This window comes from Schistocerca americana, chromosome 9, assembly GCF_021461395.2.
Source record: "Schistocerca americana isolate TAMUIC-IGC-003095 chromosome 9, iqSchAmer2.1, whole genome shotgun sequence".
NCBI lineage: Eukaryota > Metazoa > Arthropoda > Insecta > Orthoptera > Acrididae > Schistocerca > Schistocerca americana.
This window is the reverse complement of record NC_060127.1, coordinates 121,624,405-121,643,034: the sequence shown is the minus strand read 5'-3', so window position 1 is coordinate 121,643,034 and position 18,630 is coordinate 121,624,405. Positions and strand designations below refer to the sequence as shown.

The 18,630-nt window shown below is 43.4% G+C and overlaps 1 protein-coding gene across 1 annotated transcript in view; it reads right to left on the bottom strand.

Annotated features, from left to right (window-relative positions):
• LOC124551110 (esterase FE4-like) overlaps positions 1–18,280 on the bottom strand; it is a 127,522-nt gene extending 109,242 nt beyond the window's left edge. Inside the window, exons 1-2 of the mRNA XM_047126049.1 lie at positions 18,131–18,280; positions 2,987–3,124 (exon numbers count right to left, since the gene is read on the bottom strand). Of these exons, the coding sequence (XP_046982005.1) occupies positions 2,987–3,124; positions 18,131–18,280 (288 nt within the window). The remainder of the gene's footprint in view (positions 1–2,986; positions 3,125–18,130) is intronic.
• Between the last annotated feature and the right edge of the window lie 350 nt (positions 18,281–18,630).

The window sequence follows — 18,630 nt, the reverse complement described above, 5'->3', positions numbered from 1 at the left end:
CCAGAGCAACGCCAGACAGCCAGTGGCAGCCGCTTGTTGCGGATTGTGTTGTGCTTGTCGCCAGCTGGAAGTCCGTCAAGGGAGTCGGAGCCGCAACTCCGTCGGCCTGCCATCCGGGAGTGCTGCCTCCAACACTGGGTTCCCAGAGGGACTTGGAGCTACAGCTCCAACTGCCACCTCACTCCAGCTGTAGGGCCACCACTCATACGCTGCGCTCAGCTGTCTTTGCGCACCATCAGGTTGATGTGAGCAGGGTGGGGGGGCCACATGCTGTACATCACTGAGGAAATGTCTGTTTCCTCCAAAGTTTGACGGCTCACTATAGGGCCCTCATCAGGACCTCAGCAGCCAGAGAGCCGCTGCCCTTTCATCAGCAAAAGAGAGCCGCATGCATGCCACATTACATTATGTACTGGAGTTCTTTGTAATTTTTAACAGCATGGTGCTTATTCCCACCGGCTTGTCACCAGCACTCATTCATCTCACAGTGTATCCAGCACGCTACACACGGCCGCTTCACTTGCACCATGTTGACATTCGTGGAGCATCGGCAACAAGTCAGTATACTCGTTGCATGTGAGTTCACATCAACATGAGGGGCACGTTTGTTCATGCTTTGCGACCTGCCTTGTTTACTGCCGTGTAAGGATGCATTCTGCAGAAAGCTTGATGTTCCGTGAGAGCGGTAACCATACATCTCATCCTCAGGTCTTTCAGAAGGTGCAGTGACTTGCGCACTCGAGGAAATCGGCGCTCGTTTCAATGTTGTTGTTGTTGTCTTCAGTCCTGAGACTGGTTTGATGCAGCTCTCCATGCTACTCTATCCTGTGCAAGTTTCTTCATCTCCCAGTACCTACTGCAACCTACATTCCTCTGAATCTGCTTAGTGTATTCATCTCTTGGTTTCCCTCTACGATTTTTACCCTCCATACTGCCCTCCAGTACTAAATTGGTGATCCCTTGATGCCTCAGAACATGTCCTACCAACCGATCCCTTCTTCTAGTCAAGTTGTGCCACAAATTCCTCTTCTCTCCAATCCTATTCAATACATCCTCATTAGTTATGTGTTCTACCCATCTACTCGTTTGAAAACCTCACTTAAATGCTGCAGTAAACCCTTGAAATTCGTGAGTTCTTTTGCTCACAGTCGAAAGTTAATAGAGTTTGGATTCAAGTTAACATGTATACACTTGGCTTAAATACATCAACTAAATTATAGAAAAAATATTATAATTAAAAGTTTGTAACTAGTTGCTGCGGCTCTGTGCAATTTACTTGTAACTAAATAAAGTACACTATGTGATCAAAAGTATCCGGACACCCGCCAGAACATACGTTCTTCATATTAGGTGCATTGTGCTGCCACCTACTGCCAGGTACTCCATATCAGCGATCTCAGAAGTCATTAGGCATTGTGAGAGAGCAAAATGGGGCGCGGAACTAATGGACTTCGAACGGGGTCAGGTCATTGGGTGTCACTTGTGTCATACGTCTGAACGCGAGATTTCCACACTCATAAGCATCCGCAGGTCCTCCGTTTCCGATGTGATAGTGAAGTGGAAACGTGAAGGGACAGGTATAGCACAAAAGAATACAGGCTGACCTCGTCGGTTGACTGACAAAGATTGCCGACAATTGAAGAGGGGTCGTAATGTGTAATAGGCAGACATCTATCCACTCCATCATACAGGAATTCCAAACTGCATCAGGATCCGCTGCAAGTACTATGACAGTTATGCGGGGGTGAGAAAACTTGGATTTCATGGTCGAGCTCATAAGCCACACATCACGCCGGTAAATGCTAAAGACGCCTCGCTTGGTGTAAGGCACGTAAACATTGGACGATGGAACAGTGGAAAAACGTTGTGTGGAGTGACGAATCACGGTACACAATGTAGCGATCCGATGGCAGGGTGTGGGTATAGTAAATGGCCGGTGAACGTCATCTGCCAGGGTGTGTAGTGCCAACAGTAAAATTCGGAGGCGGTGGTGTTATGGTGTTTTTCATGGACGGGGCTTGCACACCTTGTTGCTTTGCGTGGCACTGTCACAGCACAGGCCTACATTGGTGTTTTATGCATCTTCTTCCTTCACACTGTTGAAGAGCAATTCGGGGATGGCGACTGCATTTTTCAACACGATCGACCACCTGTTCATAATGCACGGCCTGTGCGGAGTGATTACAGGGCAATAACATCCCTGTAATGGACTGACCTCCACAGAGTCCTGACCTGAATCCTACAGAACACCTTTGGGATGTTTTGGAATGCCGAATTCGTGCCAGGCCTCACCGACCGACATCGATACCTCTCCTCAGTGCTGCACTGTGAAGAATGGGCTGCCATTTCCCAAGAAACCTTCCAACACCTGACTGAACGTATACCTGCGAGAGCGGAAGCTGTCACAAAGGCTAAGAATGGGGCAACACCATATTGAATTCCAGCATTACCGATGGAGGGCGCCACGAACTTGGAAGTCATTTTCAGCAAGGTGTCCATATACTTTTAATCACATAGTGTATGTTCCTAACACCAAATCATGGGTAATGTTTCTTACAAATACCTGCTTAAATAACTATCCCTTTCACTTATTATTTTGTAAATAACTGAGACAAACACCTTATCTGAGACGGTCTGTATAAGTACATGTGGATTAGACAGATGAAGCAGTGAAGGCTAATAAGCAAGTAAAATCTCCTCCTTAGTGCTTATTGGTCACTTAATATGATCTGGCGAATTTGTTGCTTCTTCAACGTGTGTGATGAACAGCAACATGATAAACTGAAATCCTGCCATACCCCGTTCCCTATAAAACTTATCTCTCTTGTGTTTCCACTTTTACTACTCACACCTGTGCAGACTGCGTTTTTTGGGCCTGAGCTGTAGTCCAAATCTTTTAATAGATGTGAACATTTTATTCCATGCTACATTGTCCTTATAGTGTTCTGTTTTCATGCAGCTCAGTGCAGCTGTAACGGAGACATACCTTGGGCGTGCTGACGTTGATGAAGAGGCAGTCCTCGTCGCCATCGTACTTTCCCGCCAGTAGGTTAATCTGTGGCGCCATGTTGCCCTCTTTGGTGGCGTCTCGGACTCCACTCCAACCGGCAGCCGGCTGAGGTGGCTGAAACATACGGCGTACGCGCAAACCATTGTAGAGTTGTACTCTGCCCTTTTGCTTTCGAAATAGTGATGACTTTTTTATTGCACTGACAAAAAAAAATCGCATCATCAAGAGGCAGATGTGCGAGATAAACGGAAGTTGGTAGCTGCGTTTCTACATCCAGAAAATGAAGTCTATTGAAATTTAGCGCCACACGGATATGACTGGTGCTAAAGGCATCACCTTGAGAATGTGAATCAGGTTTGCTTTAAATACGCGCTGTAATGGTCGTGACCGATTGAGATTGGACGTGGTGAGTTGATGCTAGTCAACAATGTCTTTAACACAACGGCGGCTTCATTATCAACAGCTCACTGAGTTTGAACGAGGTCGTGTAACAGGGCTACGAGAAGCTTGATTTCCCTTCCGCGATATTGCAGAAAGACTGGCACGAGTGTCGCCACTATACATGATCGCTGGCAGCGGTGGTCACGGAAAGGTACGGTAGCAAGAAGACCAGGCTCCAGAAGGCCACGTGGTACTACAGAGAGAGAAGACCGTCGTGTTCGGATTGTGGCTCTGGGGCATCGTAGTGCGTCTGCAGCACCAATTTGCGCAGCAATTAGCACAACAGTGACACGACCAACTGTTACAAACTGGTTACTTCAAGGACAGATCCGAGCCACACTATCTTTAGCGTTCTTTCCACTGACCCAGCGGCTTCAGTAGCGTCAAGCGAGAACTTATTGGAGGGTGAAGGTCTGTTGAGTTTTCTGATGAAAGCCATTTGTGCTTCGTTGCTGTGTTGGTTCGAAGGAGACCAGGTGAGCACTGCAAGTAACCTGTCTGCGTGCTAGGCACACTGGAGCTATACCTGAAGTTATGATCTGGAGTGCGATTTCGTATCACAGGAGGAGCACTGGCGTGGTTATCCCACGCACGCTGGCTGCAAAATTGTACACCAGTTTGGTGATTCGACCTGTTTTGCTGCCATTCTTGAACACCATTCCAGGGGGGGTGTTTTCCAACACGATAACGCTCGCCCACATAGCGCTGTTGTAACTCAACATGGTGTACAGACTGTGGACATGTTGGCTCGACGTGTTCGATCGCCAAATCTGTCTCCAATCGAACACATATTGGATATCATCTGACGACAACTCCAGTTTCATGCAGAACCAGCATTAACTGTCCCTGTATTGACCGACCAAGCCCAACAAGCATGGACTTCCATCCCACAAAGTGACATCCAGCACCTGTATCACACAATGCATGCACGTTAGCATTCTTGCATTCAACATTTTCGCATTTTTCACCGGTTGTTAAATTGCCAGAATTTCACATATGCAATGGCTTTCCTCGTGGTTACATTATGCTGTGATCTTGCAACATTAATCGCTTAGGTACGTTACCTAGACAAATATATTCCTGAAATTTGACTATTCTGCATTACTTGTTTGTTTCTCTTCCGTCAGTGTATCTTCCTTGACCTTGCCACAGAAAATATTTTATAACATTAGCCTGCAACATCCACAATTTTTTCAGTCGTTCTCATGGAATCTCGTAGCCGGTGCTTTTATTGTCAGTGTCCTGAACAAAATATTAAGCGTAGAGCACTGTTCACTGCTAAACAGACCGCAGGCGTCAGTCATACTACGAAAGGTGAAGGAGGCTTTCTGACAGTCTCTCTAGCACAATAGTATTCATGATTGTAAACACATTAATTGTTACTTTCAGTACGAAAGGTCTCCAATAAGTAATGCAACATATTTTTTTCTGAAAGCAGGTGCCGGCCGGTGTGGCCGAGCGGTTCTAGGCGCTTCAGTCTGGAACCGTGCGACTGCTACGGTCGCATGTTCGAATCCTGCCTCGGGCATGGATATGTGTGATGTCCTTAGGTTAGGCAGGTTTAAGTAGTTCTAAGTTCTAGGAGACTGATGACCTCAGATGTTAAGTCCCATAGTGCTCAGAGCCATTTGAACCATTTTTTTTTAAAGCAGGTTGGTTTTATTCTTGATTCCAATACACAGTATTATTTCCGAGACTTTTGGCTACAAAACTCTATTTTTCACTTTACTCTCCGTTCACTGCAACGGCTTTATGTGACTTTACTGGCATGCTGTATCAATAACCTCCCCATTATCCACGTACAATTTGAAGTGTACAATTTTTCGGGCCAAAGAGACGGAAGTTGGAAGGCGCAAGATACGGGCTGTAGGGTGGATAAGGAAGAACAGTCCAATTAAGTTTTGTGAACTTTCCGTCTGTGCGCCGACTTCTGTGAGGCCTCGAGTTGTCATGGGAAGGTTCATTTGCATCTTTGTGGCGATGAACATGCTCAAGTCGTTTCTTCAATTTCGTGAGGGTAGCACGATACACTTCAGAGTTGGTCGTTGCAGCATAAGGGAAGAAACCAAACAGAATAACCCGCTCAGAGTTCCAGAACACCGACGCCATGACTTTACCGGCTCAGGGTGCCGTTCTGAATGTTTTTTTTCGTAAAAATGGCGGTATGGAACCACTACATGGATTGCCGTTTTGTTTCCAGTTCGAAATGACAAAATCATGTTTTATTGCCTTGGACGATGTTTGACAAAAAATTGTCACAATCAGCCTCGTAATGAGCAAGCAATTCCGCACGGATAGTCAAATGGCTCTGAGCACTATGGGACTCAACTGCTGAGGTCATTAGTCCCCTAGAACTTAGAACTAGTTAAACCTAACTAACCTAAGGACATCACAAACATCCATGCCCGAGGCAGGATTCGAACCTGCGACCGTAGCGGTCTCGCGGTTCCAGACTGCAGCGCCTTTAACCGCACGGCCACTTCGGCCGGCCACGGATAGTCCTTCGTTGCTCATTATTTTGTTGTGGCAGGGAGTGAGGAACCCAGCCGTCACACGTCATTGAATATCCACCCTGGCGGACGAATGTGCCAGGACTACTAACAGAGACGCCCAGCGAAGCAGCGAGCTCTTTGATTGTAATCTGTCGATCACCTCAAATGAGAGTGTCTCTACGTTCCAGAATCGCAGGAGTCACAGCTGTTTGCGGCTGGCCAGCACGCGGGAGATCGGACAGGTTTCTGCACCTTGTTGTTATGATAACAGACGCCTTGCCCAACGACTCACCGTGCTTTTGTTCACTGCGAGGTCTCCATAGCCATTCTGAGAGTACCTATGAATATCTGAAATGCTCTGGTTTTCCGCCAAAAGAAACTCAATGACATCTCTGTGTTTGGACTGCACCTCCATCACAGACGCCATTTTGACGGCTAGAGATAGCTTTGCTAGCTATCAGAACTTCATGATACTGTAGTGACTGATGCGGTTATATTGTTGAGCCGTGTAGGCTCGCGTTCGTGCCGTTTGTTCTTTGGCATTTTGTCACATTGAGTGACGTCTTGTTTCTTCCTTACTTACTGGTATAACGAAGTTGCTGGCTTACCTCCTTGAGTGGCAGCAGCGGCGCTTAGCGATGCTAGTACTGTCGTACTATCTTTGGTGTGCCCACTAGTATTTATGGGTAGTGGTGGTGTGTGTGGTAGTCAGTCGGTTGGGACGGAGCAGCGAGGAAGTCTCCTCGCGAGGCCAGGCTGGGACCACTGGCGGCGTGCACACGCTGTCGGATCGTGTGGCGCTAGTTGCGAGAACGACAAAGTTCGTTGCCCAGCGAACCTGGACGCTGAAGTTGAGTGATCAGTTAACCTGTTATGAAACCTCAACTATTGTAACATCTCTCCGTTTATTTGCGGGTTGTTGCTCCCTGGGCCATTAGGTCTAGCAGCAACGTATAATATGTTGGAGTCGGCGAAATCATGGAGCCGTCTTCCTATATTGTAATTAATTGTTAAATTGACTGTTACTTGCCAGTGAAGTACACCAGAGGTATTTTCTGCCCTGTGGACGTTAACACCCCAGTTACCTGCTCTGGTCTTTAGCATAGTTTTCCGGCAGTGTGCCTTTCCTCGTCGTGTTGATGCTGTCCGGCACGGCGTGTAGTCCGACAGCCTTTTAAGTTGTTTGGTTCATATTTTGCTTAGAGTGGTTATTGTTCGCTTGTCTGTTTTTAAACGCCAGTCCGACAGCCTTTTAAGTTGTTTGGTTCATATTTTGCTTAGAGTGGTTATTGTTCGCTTGTCTGTTTTTAGACGCCAATTTCTGAAGACATAGTGCTGTTAGTATGCTCGTCCGTGGCCGATATTTTCCATCGTTGTGCCGTGGTCGGACAGAAGGGAATTGGTTAAATTGTTGGTCGGTCCTTGGGCCGTCCCTAGTTTGGGTTGCCATCCCATTATTTAACTTCCGCTCTTGACTTCCTGTCTCACCTCAAGTTTGAGCTACCTTCTCAGGCCGACCCTAGGAACACTTCTGAGCACCAGTTGTTCACTTTGTTTCAGATTATGATTTTCGTTTCGGTCGTGTATTAATTCAGTCCTTTTTAAATTTACATAAAGGCCTTCAGCCGTGTTAAATTAAAATTTTGAAGATTTTTTATTTAAAAAAGAGTATTTTTTTCCTAAAATTTGCTCTGTCTAAAATTGTTTGGAATACAAGCCCTAACCCGTTAGTTGTTCGATGTGTTATGTGTGACCTTCGGCCGAGGATTTACGTGAACCCTTTTTAATAAGGCCTTCAGCCGTGTGTATTCTTTAAAGGAAAATTTTTTTATAACAAGGAAGGTGTTAATTTTTAATTGTTTCTCTGACTTGTTTTTCAGGACTTCTGCCGTTGTTTTAAATGTTTATCGCCTTCAGCCGTGCAATAAGTTAATATTTCTTTAATTAGGCTTTCGGCCATTCTGTTGTAAGTTTAAAAAGAAATATCTTGGTTGGAAAAAATACTTTATTACTGTGTTTTAAGTATAGTTGTTCTTCAGACGTGTAGTGTAGGCCTTCAGCCGCAAATTTTTTTCAATTGCATGTTTTTTTTTTAAATTACCTTCTATTTTTTACTTGCTTTTGATTTCTAAGCCCGACCTTCAGCTGTTCTTGGTTTGGTGTGGTTTTGGGCTTTCAGCGCAGAAACCATCTCAAGCCTTCAGCCGTATTGTTTAATTGTGATCTTTTAAAGCAATGTGTAAATAGGTGGTTCTTAGAAAAATGAAGTTGTGTGTTTGATTGTGCAACTCACAGTAACTGTTTACGGCCCCATCCACAATCGTAACCTTAGCTTGTGCGCTCTCTGAGTACCTACCAACCCGGTCTCAATTCTACTGTGTTCCACAGCAAATTCGGCATTTTTTCAACCGAGATTGGCCGGAAAAAAAGCATGTGTTGCACTACTCATTTAACGCCCCCATAAGTCACTTTGTAAGAGTGACTGGGCGATGAGGTGTAAGAGATATAAATACACTGCTGCGCTAGAAACAACAGCAAGGTGATGAAATTTTACTTTTTGTGCGCATACAACATATTTTGCAAGTGTTCAAATGGTTCAAATGGCTCTGAGCACTATGGGACTCAACTGCCGAGGTCATTAGTCCCCTAGAACTTAGAACTAGTTAAACCTAACTAACCTAAGGACATCACAAACATCTATGCCCGAGGCAGGATTCGAACCTGCGACCGTAGCGGTCTTGCGGTTCCAGACTGCAGCGCCTTTAACCGCACGGCCACTTCGGCCGGCTTTTGCAAGTGTAGCCGCTTTAATTTGTAGCTGGTATGAGGGTATACTCAGCCATTGGGGACTCACAATCGATTTCGCGTGCCTTGACTTAGGGCATTACGCGCTGGCACTACTATTGGCTGCGCAAAACGACTGAAGCTCGTCGCTGATTTTCTCTGGCAGAGCGAGTACTAAAGCAGGCCCAGAGCAGAGTTGGTGGCGCAGTAAAAGCTAGACAGCGAGTGACAGCGGAACAGACGACGTCACGGGCTGAGTTCCGGATACGGTTCAAATGGCTCTGAGCACTATGGGACTCAACTGCTGAGGTCATTAGTCCCCTAGAACTTAGAACTAGTTAAACCTAACTAACCTAAGGACATCACAAACATCCATGCCCGAGGCAGGATTCGAACCTGCGACCGTAGCGGTCTTGCGGTTCCAGACTGCAGCGCCTTTAACCGCACGGCCACTTCGGCCGGCTGTTCCGGATATGGTGTGCCAGTCGGCCATTAGCTCTTTTTATGTCAAGACTTGGTGTAACTGGTGAAGTCGTAGTTAAGACAAAGAGCTGAGTACAGCGTCCTTCTGTCTGTATCCGCTGATATTCCGTGCTGTTTGGGACTGGGTGCTGGAAGCCACCCTGGATATTTTCAGTATTATTCAATATCTGCCACATCATGCATTTATGGTCAGTATTTCACACATTACGATACGCCCACCTCTATTTCCTGCGCTCGATGGTTTACTGACACATGGAGCGTAATTAACTGTTGCTTCAAATTATTTATATTTATTCAAAAATGGGACTTAACATCTATGGTCATCAGTCCCCTAGTCCGCCCCCGGTAGCTGAGTGGTCAGCGCGACAGACTGTCAATCCAAAGGGCCCGGGTTCGATTCCCGGCTGGGTCGGAGATTTTCTCCGCTCAGGGACTGGGTGTTGTGTTGTCCTAATCATCATCATTTCATCCCCATCGACGCGCAAGTCGCCCAGGTGGCGTCAAATCGAAAGACTTGCACCAGGCGAACGGTCTACCCGACGGGAGGCCCTAGTCACACGACATTTCATTTCATCAGTCCCCTAGAACTTAGAACTATTTAAACCTAACTAACCTAAGGACATCACACACATCCATGCCCGAGGCAGGATTCGAACTTGCGACCATAGCGGTAACGCGGTTCCAGACTGAAGCGCCTAGAACCGCACGGCCACACCGGCCGGCTATATTTATGATCAGTGAAATACTTGGATGTATGTGTAACTGTTCCTGTGCTGGGTATTTCTGTGTACCACTGTGAGATTCATTGTAATGTATTTGTGCTGGCTGTACGCAGTGTGAAAGACTAAATTGAGTGGTTTACCTTAATGTTAGATTTCCCACTGATATGGCTGTCAGCTTTCTTGTGCTGTAAATGGGAATGTGTTTTGGCAATAACCTGTCGTAAAAATTTCGCAGGTTTAATTGGGATCTTAAGGTTTTTTTAAGGATTTTGCATTTAATCTTTTATTTTATATTTTGTTTGCTTTAACAGAAATTTCCTGTATTTAATAGGGTATATGTGTAGAAACTGTGCTTTAGATTTCCATATATAGATATCAAGGAAGGTAGCATTTCTTGTAAGGTCTAATTATTAGGCACCACTTTGTAGAGGTCAGCTTGTCATTTCCCTTACATAGCTGTTTGGTTTACGCAACGTTCCTTCCAGAGTGGTTTGGCTACATTACAGTCAGATCTTATTCTGTGGACATTCATTAAGTTTTCGTGTGGATAATTTTCTTCAGCTGAGTGGTTTAATAGACATTACCTTGGCCACTACTGTACATTCATGGTATTTTGGAAATTTCGTAAATGACACATTTTTGAAATCTGGTGGCATATTAAAAGGCCTTATCCTGACCAATTCTCGAGAATGTGGCCATTAATACTTGCTTGTTTGTTTGGCCTGTTTTTCACCTAAGTCTTGTCTGTTACAGTCGTGCTTAGCCTTCTGAGCCTCGCGGCCGGTTTTTCAGCGGCTGGTGGCCGCAGGGGCTTGTAGGTGCAGTATATTCGCCTTGGTGTTCATTCGCTGCCCTCGAGGTGTGTCCGCAAGTGCCCAAAGCGCGCTGGTTCTCGCTGCCTGCTAATAAATCTTAAGTGAAGTAGTGGTTACATTACTTAATGATCTGATCTGTGGAGCCTTATTTTAAATTTTACTTGAAGTTGTACATTTCCTTTGGAATATACTTGTACTGGCCGTGTTATGAACTTCGGGTAGCTAAGTTTTTTCTTAAGTTGCATATGCACAAAGTTATGTCTTGATTATTATGTTATGCGAATATTTCCAACTCATTTAAATATAATTACTGGTTGGACGCTAAACTGGGACTGTACTTGCCTCACGTGTGGACAACCTTCATCTATTTTTCTGTTTTGGTTCAAAAATGGTTCAAATGGCTCTGAGCACTGTGCGACTTAACATGTGAGGTCATCAGTACCCCAGAACTTAGAACTACTTAAACCTAACTAACCTAAGGATATCACATACATCAATGCCTGAGGCAAGCTTCGAACCTGCGACCGTAGCGGTCGCGCGGTTCCAGACTGAAGCGCCTAGAACCGCTCGGCCAAAGCGGCAGACCTACTGATTTGGTACTTGATAAAACTTTCAGTGGGTTTTATGCTGATTTTAGCAGTGCGTTTGCCCTCTTGTGTGTTATGGGACTGTTTGATTAAAGGACTTAATTAGTTTCCGAAAAATCCTCTGAAGGTCGTAAATGACCTTTTGTTAAATTGTCTTAAACATATCTCTCCTATTGAGCAGCTTCTGTTTCACAGGGAAAGAAGTTTTTTTTTTTTTTAATTACTGTTTTATATTTATACTGGCACTGAGTTTTGTGGCTGGTTGAGGTGAAATCATTTGTTAAAGCCGATTATTCCTTTCACTCATAATTATCTGAGATTCATTTATTCATGCTATTTTACATGGTGGTTAAATAAATCTGGCCATTGAAAGGACAAATTACGCTTGTATTCTGGGTTCTCCCTTCCATGCTTCCCTTGTTCTACACCATGCCGCTGCGACATTTGCGCTAACGTCATTCCACACTGCTTCAACTCCATGGCAGACTTAATGGATCGCAGTGGCTGCCGAGTTGCCACAGCACAGTCTTCCGGAAACCCAAGACGCAGCTGGAGAGAGTGCTGGCTTGTGCTACAGTCAGGGTGGGTCAGGACAGCGCAGCGCAGCGAAAACGCGGTCTCCTGTTATTTTGTTGGAACGCAGTCACTGAGATCTTGAAGGTAGGAAACAGTCACCGCACTTAACACGTCACAAATGTAACGGCAGTTGTACATATTACCGACTACAAGTAGCAGTCGTTAGAGTGCTTAAATAGTTTCTGCAGGTACAGCTTCAATGTGCTTAAAGAACGCCACCATTGTCTCATGACATGGTTATTTTCTCACAGACAGCAAATCACGGATTTATATTATATAAGATAAAACAACTGCATCTGAAAAATACATGTATTTGGTGCCAAGAAACCTTTTCTTAAACTTATGCAATTTTAATCCGTTACTTTAAAACGTTCACTTGACCGAAACTGGTTGTCTGAGGGTAAATAAACAATATACGAGTACCGTCTGCTGGTGGTCTCATCATGTCGTTCCTTCATACTGTGGTGTGTAAACCAATGACAAGATGCACGATGGCTATTTTTTATTATTCATTATATATTATTTTTCTTCTTCTTCTTCTTCTTCTTCGCGGATGGATCACTCAGGACCACGCGTAATCAACATTTGTTGGCCTTCCTTTTCGCCCAATATTCCTTCATAAACTACGAAAGGGCTAGCTTTCGTTGCGTAGACCACGTCGGTTAGTTTTTCTCTCTTCTTCCTCAAAACCCCGCGTGTTTGTGATTTTTCTGATTTCATTTCTGTCATGTAGATCTGGAGACCCTAATTCTCTTAGGTCTTTTTCCGTCTGTTTGTACCAGTTCGGTCTTGTAATTTTGTCCTTTAAAAATGTATGGATTTTGTACGTTAACCTGTTTGAGTCCATTCTTTCTAAATGCCCCATGAATTGGATTCTCTCATGCGCATTGTGTCTGTTATTTTGGAGATATTTTTTATATATTTCTGCATTGGGTTTTGGATATTGCACACCATCTTTAGTTCTTGGTCCTAGGATTTTCCTCATTATTTTACGTTCTTTCACTTCTAATTCCTCTTTTGAAGATTTAGTGTCTCAGATGCGTAAAGAACTTCGGGTTTAATTACTGTTGTGTAGTGCCATATTTTGCAGTTCCACGAGAGACTATTTTTGTTGTAAATGTTTTTTGTTAATTGAAACGCCGTCTCCATTTTCTGGACTTTTGATCTGACAGATATCTATTCATTACAATTTTCTGCAATCCATTCACCTAAATATTTAAATTCTTACCTCGAGAGATGTGGTTATTACCAGTTTTTAGGTCAGAAGGTGCATCTTTGATGTTAGTCATAAATTTTGTTTTTTCAAATGAAATTTGTAATCCTATTTTTGCTGCCTGCTCTTGTAATAATTCTAGCTGTTTATGTGCATCGGTAATGTCCTGTGCGATCAGTGCTATGTCATTATTTATTATATACGTGTTATTTATTATATATTATATATAGTGAAAATCTGATGAATCACTAACGGTTGCCGACAATGACGTAAGCGTTTCTACATTCTTAATGGAAAGTAAAAAAATTTACTTGTTTAATAATCTTTGGTTCTATGGATGTTCTGGAAAACTACTGCAGATGCACGTCTGGGAAATGTTTTATTAAATTCACCAGGCCAACACCAACATCTTTCATTAGCCGTAACTCCGTAACTAAACATTTGCTGACCTATGTTTATATCAACTTTATTCTTTAGTTGTACTTGTAGAATAACATATTGAAATATTTGCATATCCTGATGATAGTATGTAAACGGAATGAGCTATAAATCAAAGACACCAGCAAAGGTAAATCAACGATTTGTTTTATGGCAAGGATAATGTTTTGATAGAAGGTTAAATATCTATATGAAACAAAGTACGAAATAAGATCTTCAGTTTATTAATTCATGTATCTTTACACTTTTGTTTCAGGAAGTGGTAGCTTACGGATGTATGCTTGGATGCCTCGCACCAGCATTGTAAAAATTTGTATTTTAACCGTTCATTAAAAATATCGTAAAAAAGTTAATAAAGAAAGGAATATTTATTCGCACGGATTTAAGTTCAAATCCTGTCTGTTCATCATTTCACTCGCCGCCCAGATCCCGCATCAAGAGGTTCGGTGCAGACAAGAGTAATTTACGCGGTATCCGGAGGAGCGTTCCTGCATCGACATTGTCACAATCAAGACTAAGCACAGCGCAATTAATGCGAAGGTAACGACTCAGACTTGATGGGCAGCTATTGAACTTGGTTTACTTACACTAAAAATGTTGTGCTTCGAGTGGAAGATCGACAATTTCGATAGTTGCGGTGATTATTTGGTACCACACACTACTGGAAGCAGCAGTATACAATGCAAATTATGTTTATCGACCTTGACTGTAATGATATTAAAGGTCTGTTGATATATCAGTTAAATTTCATCCAAGATTGTAGGCAGATTCATAAATTACCTTGAAAATTTTTGCAACTATTCTTTCCAATAAGTTTTTCCGATTATTGAATCAATTATTAATCCATTTCAATTTCCACATCACTATTCACGCACTCGTCATTTGCTTCTATTAATACTATTATTCACTGAATACGCCACATTTACTCGGAACAAACATTCATTACTGATGGTTGCAGTAAAATCCACACGCTGCATTGGAAACTAATTTCCAAGTCATTTCCCGGCCATTGTTTGGTGCGACATGATCGCTCACAGTAGAGTCATATTGGAAGGGGGAATGACGGGACACAATTAGCTGCATGTTTTCGAAAATTCGTTTGGTGAACATCGTGAGGACGTTCCTTTGGTCACACAGAGTACAATTTACAATACTTCCAGCATGACAGAGCCTCTCCACATTTTACCTAACTCACCCTGATCACTTGATTGGTTGTGATGGAGTAATCAAATGGTCACCAAGATTGCCACATCTTACGCCATTAGATTTTTGTTGATGGGGCTGGATGAATTCTGAGGCGTACAAATGAAAGGCGAATACGCGAGATGAACTGCTTGGTCACATCGTGGGCGCTGTAGGCACAGAGCATAGAAGGATATCTATGGTCTGTGGCTGCACGCCTCATCAGGAAACGTGCAGAGGCATTCAATCAACGCATCATGTTCTCCTAACAGTACAGAAATGCACTGAAGTTCACCGTGGGTTACCGAACATTTACTAAGAACTTCTTTAAAGCTGCACTGTGAGGTGTATGATAGTGCTAAGCAGTGAACGTGTTAAGCATATGTATTTTTCAATCGATGCTTTGTATAACACACATTGTAGTGTTTACTAACTGCTATAAGTGTAGAGATTTGTAAACGTGGCAATGTACTGAATGATATTGAAAATAAATAACAACGTACATTACATGTCTTCTAACTCGGAAAAAATCGGAATAGGGCATATGTCCTTATAAAGTTTTTTCGTTCAAATGGTCATCTTCTCAAATCTCCGAATACTGACCATTCCCCCTGGGATATCACGTATAGCACACATCTTTTCTAGTGGTACACATGGAACTAATAGTTACCAGAATTACATAATATTTTATGTAATGAGAATAATGCTTATTAATTTGAGGGTTAGCACTTCCTGCCACCAACACCATCAAGCAGTACAAAAGAAAAAGAACAAATTTGTTTGAACTGGTGATACGATAAATAAAAGGTATCTGCACTGGTGCACAGCGAAAAAATTGTTGTAGATTACTCCAGAGGCTACTTGGACCAGCTAAGAACGACGTCATATCATTAACAGGTTTTAACAGACATCATGATGTTATAAGAAACCAAGAGATACATCAATGTGATAACCGTTACCTTGTATAGAATATCGGCATCACGTTGCGAAGTCCACAGCTGTCTGCTCGAGATATTTGTGATATCGCATATTTGGCAACTTTCTAATCTCCGACTTTTGGACAACAACATTTTCGTTTCCTATATACCAGATTTTCCTTTCTACCGTTAGCTCCACGTTGCATTCTTTGGTTAGCTTGCGTATTTCCGCATCTGTGCTTTTTGCGAAATGAGCCTCTTAAGTTATTACTGGCTTTTTCCATCTTAACGTTACTGCAGATAATTAAAGAGTATTTTGCACCAGATATGTTTTGCTTTTATTTGTAAAGCACCTTCACAGTGTTACCGTCTCTTGTTTACGTGTTCCGCAAATCACTGCTGTTTCCTTAATTGTTAGCACAGATTGAGGTCGGAAGAAAATTGGTTTCTCATTCAAATTTATAAATTGTCTTTCGAGCTTGGCCTCCACTAGCAATTAACAATGAAGCTAAAAGCAGTTGCTTGCAGAATGTGTAAACAAGTGACAAAAACACCGTCAGTAAATTAACCCACGCAATACTACCTGGGGTGGTGGGGAGTGGGGGTGGGAGAATTTTATGCCCACCTTTTGAAAAAATTTGCAGTAATTTATGTTTTGAAATTCTGAAGAAAAGTATTTAAAAAGAATTACTCCAGTAGAGTGTACATATGTTTTAAACGTTAAACCTTCCAGTTAAAGTTAACTCAAAATTTACATATCAGTACGAGATTACACTTTCCCTAATGTACGTCGTATCCAGTATTTCCGGATTCTGTGCCTCACTTACACATCAGAACCTCTTTAAAAATATGATTCGAGGAAAAGTCGGCAACAATGAACGAAACTTGGGTTCTTAACATTTTTTGAGTTGGTCTTAATAGTCTGTAATTGATATTGCTAAAAGGTATTTTCAGGTTTTGGACACTCCTTACACATCAGTATCTCTTCAAAAAGTATGCAGGTAATATAATTCAACAACAATTATGAAATTTTTAAATTTTTTTTAGGATAGCCATAAAGTACCTCCCCCCCTTCCCTGCTTGGTAATGCGCATTATGGAAAATGCTTTGCCATTCATAGGGTTGCTGACCGTAGAAGACGCTTCATAAATGAGAGCGAAATACATTTGGCGAAAACACTCTAAATTTATTTGCAGTAAGCTTAAAATGGAAAAAATCTATACTAATTGATTATAATAGGTGCTGTGGAAGATTGCCATGCAGACAAACGTAATCGCCTCTTTGCGATGACTTTATACTGACCTAAGAGCGGCTAGAGAAATGCAGATGGGGATTTTCATCAAGCTTAGATTCCTATTATTTCTCACGGAATGTGCTTTTTTCAGGATATTCAGCATCGTCAGTTGTTCAATGTTCAGATAACGAAGAACTCTCTCATGTACAATATGTTGTTGTAATGATTATCATTAATGTCCAACAAGAACTAATCGGTAACATAACTGCCTTGAAACACACTGACAATCACAGTTATTGAAATGTCATCTTACCTAACAATGCACACAACTGATATGCAAACAGTCTCAGTTGATTGAGCTGGACGAGAGGACCCAGTCCACTCCATGTAAACACAACCCAAACCATCGTGGAGCCACCACCAGCCTGCACAGTGTCCTGTTGACAATTTGGATCCTTGACTTCGTGGGGTCTGCCTCACACTCGAACCCTACGATTGGCTCTTGAAACAGGACTCATCTGATCAAGCCATGGTTTTCCAGTCGTGTAGGATCCAACCGATATGCTTAAGAACCCAGAAGAGGTGCTGCAGGCGATGTGGTAGAGGTAGCAAGAGCTCTTGTGTCAGTCGACTGCTGCCAGAGCCCATTAATGCCACATTTCGCTGCACTGTCCTTGCGCATATGTTAGTCATACGCCCTACATCGTTTTCTGAGGCTATTTCACGCAGTGTTGCTTGTCTGTTAGCACTGACAACTCTTCGCAAACGACGCTGCTCTCGGTCGTTAAGTGAAGGCCGTCGGCTGTTGAGTTATCTATGATGAGAGATAACACCTGAAATGTGGTATTCTCGGCGCACTTTTGGGATTGTGGACGTCGGAATATTGAATTCCATAACGATTTCCGAAAAGGAATGTCCTGCACATCCTGTTCTAGCTACCGTTCCGCGTTCAGTCTGTTTATTTCTGTCGTGGGCCCATAATCACGTCTGAAACCCTTTCAAATGATTCACCTGAGTACAAATTACTGTTCCGCCAATGCACTGCCCTTTTATACCTTGTATACACGTTACTACCGCCATCACCATATGAGTATATCGCTATTCCATGACCTTTGTCACATCACTGTAGCGTTTTCTAGGTTTTTGGGCCGAGATCATGATAAATGAAGTACAGATCATTGTACCCATTCCTCGCAAGTCTTTCACTGAACCGTATAACCTTGCTGTAGGACTCACCTTGAAGCGCAGAGGTCCGACCGGTGGCGCCGCGTAGGGGATTCCCTGGAAGGAGCAGTAGGGGAACCCCCACACTGTGCGCCGGCGGCGGCCGAGCAGCTCGCCCTGCGAGATGCGCACCTTCACCGTCGCCTGCTCTGCGCCCGCCATGCTAGCCGCTACGTTTGCCGCCGCCGCTGAAATGCGCCTTCTTATATTGTGGCTGGTCGGCTCCAGGTGGTTACGTAACAGATGGCGCCGTGGAAGGATAAGATTACGACAGCCTCTGCCTCTTCACAGTGACGAGGCAGAAACCGCCGCAGTGAGTCATTCTGTGATGTGTAGCTTCTAATGGGGCAGCTGCGAAACACTGGGACGAGGGTTTCCGCCGAGCAGTGCGGCGGCAGTTAGATCGTTGGTGCTACCTAACCGCTGTATAATCGCTTCTCTACAACAACGCTGCACAGTGCCATTCATTGTGTTCACAGAGGAACAAACTCTTTGTCAGACGATTCTGAACG